General features: G+C 40.0%; 1 protein-coding gene across 1 annotated transcript; it reads right to left on the bottom strand.

The window, feature by feature from the left end:
* Nucleotides 1-851: 851 nt before the first annotated feature.
* Nucleotides 852-11,589, bottom strand: leo1 (LEO1 homolog, Paf1/RNA polymerase II complex component). The gene is made up of 14 exons (XM_051379771.1): nt 11,471-11,589; nt 9,298-9,446; nt 7,983-8,239; nt 7,500-7,708; nt 7,096-7,200; nt 6,867-6,964; nt 6,431-6,579; nt 6,055-6,139; nt 5,783-5,877; nt 5,550-5,684; nt 3,676-3,811; nt 1,726-1,918; nt 1,493-1,590; nt 852-1,183 (listed from the first exon to the last, which is right to left on the bottom strand). The coding sequence occupies exons 1-14, from the start codon at nt 11,526-11,528 to the stop codon at nt 1,070-1,072; spliced, it is 1,881 nt and encodes a 626-aa protein (XP_051235731.1). The 5' UTR covers nt 11,529-11,589; the 3' UTR covers nt 852-1,069.
* Between the last annotated feature and the right edge of the window lie 635 nt (nt 11,590-12,224).

The raw sequence follows: 12,224 nt of genomic DNA, 5'->3' as shown, positions 1-12,224 counted from the left end.
TTGGCCGAATGACACAAAAAAATAGATAAATACTTCTCCCAATAGATAATAACAATAACTTAAGTTGAAGGATGCAGAAAAAAGAAACTGATAATAACAAGCAAAGATCCAAAACTTATTTTTCTGTTAATAATATGCTCATATCATCCATTTTTATCCATGCTAGCGGTGTGGCTCAATGGGTGGCAATGTTTGTTTGAGTCCACTACTTTGTTCCAGAAATAACTAAAGAGGATTAAAACACAGTAAAGCTATGCGGTTATTTCCATTGTGGCCCTTGTTGGAAGGCTATCAAGCTTGTTAAAACCCGGTTACAGTAAAAGACGTGTTAGTGACCAATATATCATCATGAAGCAGCGGGACAATGGAGAACCAGCGTCTGAGCTATGAGCCTACCCATACTCCTTCCCTTTCCTCTGGGCTGGCAGGCAGGTTGAGGAGGACCTTCTCTCACAGTACTACAGCTCTTTTGTCTCAATTCCCAAATCCCCTAATCTCTTGCCTCTCCTGTCAGGTGGGTTTAGTTGGTTCTTTAAACACCAGTCCCACCCCAACTACCCTCTCCAGTTCTTTCCTCAAGGGCACGTTTTCATCCACATGAACTGCATGAACTTCAAAGCTAAACTTAGTCCACGCTGTGTTTTTGTTATTCAAGTGAGTGAGAGAGAGAGTGGTAGGCATCGCTGTTGCCCTTTTTTCTCTCAATTTAATCTCAAATCAACCTACAGCTCTTATCCCATTAACCTCTTTCTTTTGTTTGGAAACTGAAGTAAGCAGTTTGTTTCATAATCTCACAACAGCGTGATTCATGCATATGAATCATTATGGTAAAAAAGATAAACGGGCCTTGGGAAGCTTTGGTTACATAAGACAACCATTTCTTTATTTCTCACCTCTGCTGTACACAACATAAACAAGCAAACACACAATCCCGCACACAAACACACTCACTCACCCACACACACACACAGATACAAGTCTTATGAAAATCTACAAAACATATTATGGCTGTTTATATGCCATGTGGGCTGAGCACTGATAATACAGTGGAATGATAAAAAAAAAAGAATTATTCGTCGTCATCTTCCTCCTCCTCTTCGTCACTGATGACATATTTCTTGGCCTTCTTGGTGGCCATTTCCTCGTCGTCCTCGGCCTTTCTCTTGCCTGATCCCTCACCCTCCTGCACAAAAACAGAACAGGAGATGACGCTCTGACATGGAGTGTCAGCCATGCTGACTGCAGCAGACATTGTGTACACTTTCACAGTACTTTCAGTTTGTAACATTACAGTTGCATTTTTTATTTCAAGCAGCCACACAGCACAACTGTTCTTTTTTTACTTTTAGCAGAAACTGTACAGAATTAACTGCATGTTCTTTAAAAGGACTAGCATTTCCTGTCCTGTTCAGTTCACATGAGGCTACTATTAACCTACACGGTGTCCTACGTCACACTGCCCCCTGTCTGTGCAGCATGATACTACACCTACCTCATCACTGTCTAGCTTCTTAGCCTTCATCAGCCTCTGGGCCTTGTCATCGTCTGAGCCTTCATCGCTGTCTGACGAGTAGATCCTTGCTCGCTCCTCTGGATTGGGGGGGGGTTGGCGGGAAAAGGAGGGTGTTCATTAGATTTCAGTGACTTCATCAAAATCGTCTAACTTGCAAGATAAAATAAAATGAGAAAGTTGTTGCGGTAAATGTGATATCGAAACGTCCTCACCTCTCAGGCCTCCTCCTCCCTTGTATTTACTCTTGATGGCTGCCAGGCTGATGGCTTCCTCCCCCTCTTCCTCGTCATCATAGCGGTCGGGCTCCAGGTAACTGCTGCTCAGGCCTCTCTGGTGCTGCTTCTCCCTCATCCTCCTCTGTTGGGACTCTCTGCGGATAGAAGCTCGCAGCCGCTCCTCCTCTTTCTGCCAGGAGAGACACCGGTGGGAATTATGTTAAGAACGGGTATAATACACACCAGGCATCATGTTAAGAACTGGAGTTTGGCATTTTATATTTAGCTTGTAATTTAAAATTCATGTGCTATGAAGTTCACTGTATGACATTTCTATGATTGGTGTGGAGTAAGGAATAGTGGGTTTCATTAATTTCTCTTAATATAGGCTATAAGGTGGTCTGTTGACATTTTTAGATATATAACAAGAATGGAAATTATATTTGGAGAGGTAAGATGCCATTATCTGTCTACAAAACGCATATAATCAGCAGGATTGGCTTTGTCATTTATTATTATACATGACATTATGATGAGGTTCCAGGTATTTTTGATTTTAACATTAAACAATATTAACCATACACTAATCGTACCAGCACTGTACAGTATATATTACATTTTTAGTTCTGTTTCTTTTCTTCAGAGTTGAGTCAGTTATTTATAGTTTGTACTTTGTTTCATATCTACCTCTTTGAGTGCCCTTATCCTGCTTATTGTTTTGTGATTGATGTAACACGGCTTCTTTAACAAAGCAATTTCCTACTGGGATTAATAAAGTACTCGAACAAACTTAAATGGACAGCTCAAGGCGGAGAAAGGAAAGAAAGGGCAGTGTGGGGTTACAGATAAATGTCTGACGGTACAGTCCAACTCAAGATGCTGGAAACACATGGGATACATTGAACTCTGACAATACACACTACAAATGTGACAGAAATGACACAGCTGCCATGTTAAAGCGTTTAACAAGCTACAATGGGAGCGATAAACCAATGAGTTCTGTGTCAACATATGGACAAGAAGCATGAGTGTCGTGCTGATCTGACAGATCTGGTGAACTGTGTATCAGAGTGGCAAAAGAACCTAGAATATAATATATTCCATTGCCAAAAGACTTTGCTGTCCTCCATCTGTAAATTTCGGCAGCCAATCAACCAGTGCTGGTTAGCCAAAACCATTTTCAAGTCATCCCCAGCTCAATAATCTGTACAGAAAAAAAGCTGCTTTGTTGGCTCTTTCCAATTGAAATTAAGATGTCCAACGAAAAACAAATAGAACAACAAATTGCTTAACCTTCTGTTGTAGTTTAATGCCAGTACAAATGCGACTGGCAAGTACAAATGCGTCTGGCAAGTACAAATGCGACTGGCAAGTACAACTGCAAATGATGAGGAAAGTCACGTGTAGTGGTATTTATTAAGATTCTGCCCATTACAGAGCTCCTACACTGCCTTCAGACTGAAGTCAGATCACACTGATACGTATAGTGATAATTATGACGAGTGTAATGCCTTAGAACATACAGGTAAAAGGTAAATCTGGCTTGTGAGTATCTTGGTATCAAAGTTGTGTTTTAAAGTTCAACAACAGCAGTAGACGAATGCTGCACCTCTTCACCAGGTACAGTCCCACTGCCTCAGGTGAGTGCTGAGAACAGTGAAACTATAAACTGTGCTATCAGCCGTGCTTGTTTGGGTTGACAGTTGATACACAACCAGCAGCTCTGCCAGACTTGCTGACACTATTTCCATTTGACTGACCACTCTGTGACCTCATTATGTAAGCACGTCAGGATGTCTTTATGTAACCGGGTATGATGCTTGTCAACAACCGGCCTCATGCGACCCCCTTTTTTTTTGGTGCCCGTGGTGACCAAAGTATTCTCGGGCAGGGCTGAGGGGAGACAAACAGAACAGGACATATGGACAGAGTGTGCGAGTGTGTGACCTTGATCATTTCGTTACGATGCGACTCTGGATCGCGTCCAGCCATGGGAAGGATTCTGATCTTTTGCGTCTTGGAGCAGCGGTCAGCCAGAGACAGGGTCATCTTCCTGTGGGTGGCGCTGTCTGTGGAGTGGGGCCTGGAAATGCAGAAGACCACTAATGTCAGATTCAAGGTGACTGTGCATATTTCTTCACTGCTATAAAACAAAAAATCATTCCTTCAAACACTGAAAGTGAGTAGTTCTGACCCCTTTTTTAAAAAAAATCATAATAATCATTTCTTTATTTTAATTTGCAAGAAAAGCATAAAAACGATACACTTCAATCGCACACTGGCAAAAAACTAAAATGTGCCATGGATTTTTTTGACCAATAAAAGTGCTATGGAACAATGTTTTTTTGAGTGGGCTCCCATTGTGTTTTTGTATCACATGCACGCAGGCCTTGTCACTCATATTCTGCCAATGCTTTCATGCTCTTCCACTGACACTTGACTTGACAGTTGGTGTCAGTTAAACCTGCAGTGCAGAACTTTTGTCTCTCCCTTCTGGCAGTGAAAGTAATTACACGTTGTGTGCTTATGATGCATGTCTATGCCAAGTGTGAACCTATCAAGACGTCACCGACTGGTAGGAGTAACAGAATTTTTTTTTCCATATTTGTTCAGCACTGCCTAGTTTGACAGTTTGATCTGAGTTTCGTGCGTTGCGCTGGACAGATTCACTGAGAATGACTCGTCAATCACAAAGTAGCCAGGCCAAAAGCATACTTTGCTTTATCGTCTATTTTACTCTAACTTGGACCATAATTTGCTAAATGAACATCATAATGTTTGGAAGAGGACTTGAAACTAGCGATTGAGACAATAAACTCCTTAGATGTACTGCCAATGGTCTATGCCATAGGCTCCGCCATACTCCTAGTAGCTGTAGCCTACGCCTTTGCTACAGTTTCTCCCCACTTCAGCTCTGGCAAACCAATCGTTGCTGGCTGACGTAAAACTTTAGCATTACTGCAGGTGCAACAGCGCAGGATTTAAAAACTGCAGTATACTGCAAAATACAGGGAGATTTACCTGGTGGTGATAGGCTTAATCAGCATTGTGTGAACTCATTCGGCTTGCACATTCATTTATATGTAAAAGTCACACAGTCCAGCTTTAAAGAATCAGGACATATGAGCCGAAGGAAGACAGTTAGCAAGCAAACATAGCCATTGTTTTTTTAACAACATTGCTTTCAGATGATGTGTCTTCCATTTTTAAAGTCTCTTCTCTGTTCTGCAAAGAAACAGAAACTCCCCTTTATCTATCTTGCTTGAGTATTTTTGTTCCATCTATTTGTGAATTTTCCCAGAGCTCCTCTTTAAAAGAAAAACACTAAGTCCTAACCATTTGTACCCTGAGCAGCTTCTGCCCTGATCCTAATCAAAACTCTGCTCTGATGATAATACTCAATCAGAACAAATGGTAATGTCCTGTCTGGGAGTGTGGAGGGCTGTTGTGCATTAAAGCAGCTTTGGCCAGTGTCCTACTAAACCCATGTGGTCTGAGAAGACAGAACATCCAGGTGGACTTGGGGGCACTAAGAGGCTTACACACTTCTTATTGGGAGAAAACCTGGGCAGCTTGCACAAGGTGATCCAGGGACTTACGGCATAGAGTACATTTCTGAATAGAGCTTGAATGAAGGCTGCTATTGTTGTTTGGAACTAGAGGCAGCCTGGGGCTTATTTAGTGCATGTACAGCTGTCAGAGAGCCAGACAGAGGAGGAGTATCCCTGGCAACTCAACAGTTTTTGCCTCATGTCTGTGTGAGATGTGGATCTTAATAGCACCCTGTCACCAATACAACAATGGCAATGTCAGTTTATTACCTGAATGTGAGTTTGGTTTTGAACACAGCCTGTCCCTGCAGTCCAGTGCCTTGACGGATGAACAAGTGGTTGTGGTCTCCCTGGAGAGGAGCTTTGTAAACATCAAACACTTCATTCCCCAGGTGGAGGGACATGCTGTGGCAAGAAAATGACATTTAAAAAGCATGGAAAGTACAGAGAACGTCCTGTTCACAGTGTAATAACCCAAACATGCAGACTGACATAACACACACCTGCCATCAGACCACTTCACAATACGCGCGTTGCTCTCGCGTGATTCATTTCCCTCCTCGTCTCTCTTTGCTCGCCATCGGATTGTATTTTCCACCTGTGGGAGAGAATTAGAGACTCTGGTCACACTAACAAAAATCTGTTCCTTCCAAATGTACTGACAAGCATCATACACAAAATTTATTTTAGACATTGCTCTCAATTTATTTCCATTTAAACCCACACAGACAACAACAGAACCCACAAACATACACACATAACATGGACTATGTACCTTCAGCTTGAGCCTGGTCCTTCCCTCTTCATCCAGCATTTCTTCATCCTCAAATTCATCCTCATAGTACTGAGGATCAAAGGGTCTATAGAGGGAGATTGAATGAAAATCTAAATAAATATGCCTTAAGGTTACACAGAGGCTTTAACGGTCATCAAGACCCAACACGTTTAGTTGAACACAACAAAGAAAACTTGAGTATAAACATTTGCAAGCCTCCTTCTAACTAGCAGAGTAAAAGGATCCAAAATAAGCAGTAATGTCTATTGAAAGTGAATACGCCTTTCCATATACCTCTTCCATCTCCTTTTCTCTATATTTTAAAGAACTCATAAAGTGTTTATATTGTATTTATTGACAGTGCCATGGTTCTGACCTTGGCTCCACAGACAGGAAGTTGGGCAGCTTGACAAAATAAAGGTCAGATCCCAGGTCTGTGCTGACTTTTGGGATCTCTACTTCAATACGAGTTTCGGGCGCAGGCTCCTCTTCTGCGTGCTCCCCTTCCATCCCATCCTCTGTATCCTGGACACACACACACACACACACACACACACACACACACACACACACACACACACACACACACACACACACACACACACACAAAGAGAGGGAGAGGAAGAGAACATTTACAAAAAAACACTGTATGATTCAGTGACCCATGATAATAGGGATCAGCTCAGAGAGGCTTAGCGAGAGGCTCTGAGAAAAAGAGATTTGGGAACTTGTATAAAAAGGGCTCGGCACAATTAAAGAGGCTCGATGATCAGTGGAGGAAAGAGACAGAGAGCGAGAGGTCAGGCAGATACCAGGGGCTGTCCCGGGGTCGGCGGCTTCTCTGCATCGCTGTCTGAAGAGATGTCGTCAGCCTCTCCAAACAGGTCGTCTGCTGCTGCTACCGGCTTTGCTGTGAAAAAGTATGAAAGAGGGACTCCTTTAAAGTACATGACTGCAATACAAAATCCAACTTCAGCTGTATCTAATAAAACTCTGCAGATGCTACTATTAATCAACAAGGTTAGGTTTGCATTCACTTACTTTTCTTTCTTCCGATATCGCTGTCTGAATCTGAATCGGAGGCTGGTTTTGCTTTGGTTTTCTGTCTGAGGAAATCATCTTCACTATCACTGCCCTTTGCAGACTCTGAAAAATAAAATCACAGCAGGTGATAAGACATATTTTCCACTTGGAACATGGTATAAACTAAAAAGGTACAGGACACATGAATGCATCTTACAGTAAATAAAGAGGGACCATTACCAAATGCCAAAAAAAAAGTGAATTAATCTCGTATTAAATTCTGAGATTAACCTCAGAGGATAAACGTTTCACATATGGCACTAATCCTCTTCCACAAACTCAAGATTAACACAGAAGGCTGGCACTTGATCAGGGTCATGTACAATATTTCCTCTATATTTAACCCCAGACCCTGGGATTACCTGGTTTCCTGTTCCGCGGCCCCTCATCATCAGAGTTCTCCCTTTCCTCATCAGAGTAATGACGTTTCTCGTCCTCATCCTCTGACTGGTCACTCTTTGCCCCCACTTCCCACTTCTCGTCATCTGACTGGTTCTCCCTGCCGGAAGCTTCTGCCTCTGAACGAGGGGTGCCCGGCCCTGACTGTGGCGTGCCAGGATCACTGTGCATGCTGGTTCAAGACAAACATATGGGAAGAAATATATCAGGAAATGAAAACCTGGTCCTCTGATAACAAAGGAAAGTGTCTCATAATAACGTTAAAGGTTAGGTTGTACTTTTTTTATATAATCTTTTGGGCTGTTTATGCCTTTATTTTTGAAGATAGACTGACGGGGGGGGGGGGGGGGGTATGGATATATCAGCACAGACATCATGTCCCCTCTTGCCTCAACTCATGTTATCTCAGTTACACAATGATGAACCTCCAGTGTGTGCTGGTGTACCTTCTGTCTGAACGGACGCTGCCCCTCTCAGAGTGAGGGCTCCCTGGACCGGACATCCCGCTGCCGGCCGGGCTCCCTCCATCTGAACGGTGGCCCCCGTCCTCTGAGCCACTGTGCTGCTCTGCATCAGAGTGATCGTTGTCGCCCTGGTCTGAGTGAATGCTGGCATCCGACTGGTTCCCTGAGTGTTCAGACTGGTTGTCGCTGCCGCTGTGTTGACTGTGTTGCTCATCCTCGCTGTCGTCTCCAAACAGCTCCTATTAGGTAGGAGGAAAGGTAAGTCAGTTGTTTTAGCTGATGTATAGATCACCGTCATTACTGCACATGATCCAACCCTCTGCCTCTTTCACATGTGAGCACACACACACACAAACACAAACACACACACACACACACACACACACACACACACACACACACACCAAATCTCCAACTACAGACAAACATCGCCTTGACTGTGAGAGAGGCAGGTTACTCAGTGTTTCTACCGTGGTGACAATTTATTCACAGAATAAAAAGATATGGTTCATATCAATTATAGCTGATACTTGAGAGGCTGTAAAACATTAACAACTTCTAATAAATGGTATTAATTTTTAATCTATGGTGCCTCCTTCTTTCCAATCACTCCACAGCTTTAACTCTAAGACAGAAAACATGAATACGTACATACTAAAATGTAATTTGGGTGAGAGCAATTTTAGTGGTCAGCAGAATCAAAAGTAAGTTTATTATATATATATATATATATATATATATATATATATATATAAAATAAACACTGTTACATATACGATAATATCTCAGTATATCTGTATACATTTCCTCTAATTAATTTACAACGGATGGTACAAGTGATTATATTTTTGAATGATGTTTAACTGTTAACATACAATTCAATTTCAATTCAATTTAATTCAATTTTATTTGTATAGCGCCAATTCATAACAGAAGTTATCTCAGGACACTTTTCAAATAGAGCAGGCCTAGACCAAACTCCTTATGACATTATACATATATACACATGGATCGCAGTATGTAAGCCAACGTGTTTTGGTGAGATTGTTTTCCATTTCTCGGTGTGATAATAAGTCTAATGCATCTGACAGTCAAATGTCTCAGATATGAAAACCCAGGCACTGCTGTGGACTGTGGGATAAAAAGCAGCTGTGATTAAAATGATTATAAAATCAAAAGTTTAATCAGGTGATTGTTGTATAAGGGGTAAGGCTCACTGGCAGAGCATGTGGGACTGCTGTCTACTCTCACACTGCCAGACCTACTGAACTGTTATCAGTCAAAAACAGACACACACCTTATTTATACTGGGTTTTCCTGCCTCCTGGCCTTCCTCTTCATCATCGTCATCCCGTTCCCTCTCGCTATCGCTGCCGCTGCCCGAAGCATTGCTGGGGGATCGGGGTCTCTCTTGCTCGGAGTCTGAACCGGAGCCAGAGCCAGACTCTGAAACACAATACAGCAGGGTGTTTTTAATCTTTCTACAGATTTTACAGTACAGTTCATCAGTTCACAGCGGGTGAATATTGTGGTTGCTAGGTGACACATTTAAGCACATTTTTTTTTATTTATATCTCAAACAGCTCTTTCTCTCTCTCTCAGCCAATCACTTCAATTAAAAGACTGCATGGCAAATTGATAGCTCACTTTCTCATAACAGTGCAAGTAGATTTCTCTCTTTTCACATCAGAATAGATTATATTGCTTTTCTAATTAATTAGTTTTTCTCCCAGCTCCATTTATTAACGCATTCAAAATATTTCAACCGTCAAAACCATAAATGTTTCATCAATTTAGTGAAAGTAATCTGATTTTGTCATAATGCCAAAATATGTTCTCCACAATGGAAAATATCACGTAAAAAATACAGATAGCAGGATGTGAATGGTCAGTGAGTCTCTGGAGGAGGTTTAGATTTAAATTGTTATCAATTGTTCAACCTCAACATTAAGCATATCTTTAAATGAATACCTCTCTGACAGTGTTGATTAAAATGTATCTTTATAAAGGTAGCATTTCTGGCTGAGTTGTTGCATTAGATTTTACAGGTGTACCTAATAAAGTGGCCACTGTATATCATCAACATATACTGTGATAAAAGGATTTTGTTCATGGCTTTCTTCCCAATGCACACTGTGAACAACTTACATACTGGATAGGTGAAAATGTTGAATAAACATTTTACAGCTAAAACTGGTGATTGTATGGCATGAGACCGGACTGTTACTTTTAGTTGGCTGCAAAGTGACTTAACTACTAACTTAATACATATACTGTAGGCTCAGTGAAGAATTAAATATACAATTTAAGTGTACACACTCACACTGACAAGATGTAGAGCTGCTATATATGGTAAAAACATCATATAGTGATTATTTTTGGCTGTGGGAATGATGATTTTTGCATCAAAAGCAGAATTTTCACAAAAAAAAAACCCTCAGCAATTACTAAAATGATGATGATATAACATTATTGGGCGTCTGTACCAAACAAATATGTTTTCTTAAATCTGGAGAACAAGATTTGTAGAACAGGGCACCTCTGCAACTCCACAGTACTTTATTATAATATATATATATTATACTTAAAGTACTGTGGAGTTGCATATATGTATGTATGATATATATATATATATATATATATATATATATATATATATATATATACTTGCACTCTCTGCATATTGCACTTTCGATAATAATTAAATTAATTGTGCAGCCCTAACAAGATGCATTTTAGCTACAATAAGATAAGATTAATGAGTTGATTAAGTTTGAAACAGCAGCACAGGGAAAATGTAAACTACAATGAATAATAAAATAAAAATATAATAGACAAAATATTAACTATAATGAAAATATATACACTATATACAATATGCCATTAAGAAAACTTGTGTGCATACGATATTTTAAAGTGTATACCTAACTGCACATGTGCAATTATTACAAGTATAGTATAAGTAATAAGTATAACAGTAAAAATGAATTTTATTTTGGTGACAATGATTTATAAACTCACATTTTTTAAGCAGATTTTCCATTTAAAAATGTCCATTTGCAAAAGAAACTAAGAGTCGTGCTGCACAATAACACGTCTGTCTGATCAAAACATGTGTTTGATCAATACTGTAATTTTATTCTAATAATCGTGAACTGATTCAAACACAGACACAGAGAGAGTTTCATCTGTTTTCACCGACCATAAACTTGTGCTTGTTCCTAACCAAGCTGGCGTTCAGAAAACAATCCTGATCGAGCTTGTAAGACATAAGACAAGGAAACAAATCCGGTTACACTTTTTCCCTCCGATCATCTTTCGGGCAAAGCTAATGTCTGCTTAGCATCAGGCAACAACTCGATGGCCGCTAACAAGCTAACGCAAGCTAACTCCACAAACAACCAAACAAAGACTGAGAGAGACAACAATAATAATAACATTAATAATAATAATAATAATAATAATAATACCTCGCTGCTCGTTGTCGCTGTCTCCATCACTCCCGAACAATTCATCCATGTCCGCCATTTCTTCCAAACTGTAGTAAAAACAAAAAAAGTGTGACCTACAGGAAATGATTGCCGGGGCTGAAGAAGAGGAAGAGGAAGAGGAAGAAGGGAAACTGGTTTTGTTTCCGAGTTCAAGACGAGGCGGACATGTTGGTGTAGTGAGCGTTAACAGCCAACAGGAGGCGGTATTACACCACGGTAGAATCACAATGAGAGATACTTTATTTACTTTACTTATATATATAAAATATCTAACATAAAATATAGAATAGAAATGCGTGTATAGGTATATACATATGAGTGTAAAAATAAAAATGGAAATATAAGATTGCACATTGTAAATATCTTTCCTGTACAGTTGAGATCTTTCTATCTTAATTTATTTATGTTTTAAAAAGTGCTTTATTTTTGTGTGATTTTTATGCACCAAGGAAAATTCCTTGTACGTGTAAACATAGTTACTTCGCAATAAAACCCGATTCTGATTCTGACAATAAGAGCCTAAGAGCCTATATACAAACTAAATGTAAACATTTGCCACAATATGTGCTGACAGAAATTAAACAGTAATGAGTTTAAGATTGTGGTTTTGCTGAAGTTGTAGATAATTACAAAGAATGATTGAATGATTACAAGAATGACATAATAACCAATAAAAATAATAATCATAACAATCAAGAAAAAACTCAAGCGTGTAAGAGTTGTTTTAATGTTT

Source organism: Dicentrarchus labrax, unplaced genomic scaffold, assembly GCF_905237075.1.
Source record: "Dicentrarchus labrax unplaced genomic scaffold, dlabrax2021, whole genome shotgun sequence".
Classification (NCBI taxonomy): Eukaryota; Metazoa; Chordata; class Actinopteri; family Moronidae; genus Dicentrarchus; species Dicentrarchus labrax.
This window is presented reverse-complemented; position numbering and strand designations above follow the sequence as displayed.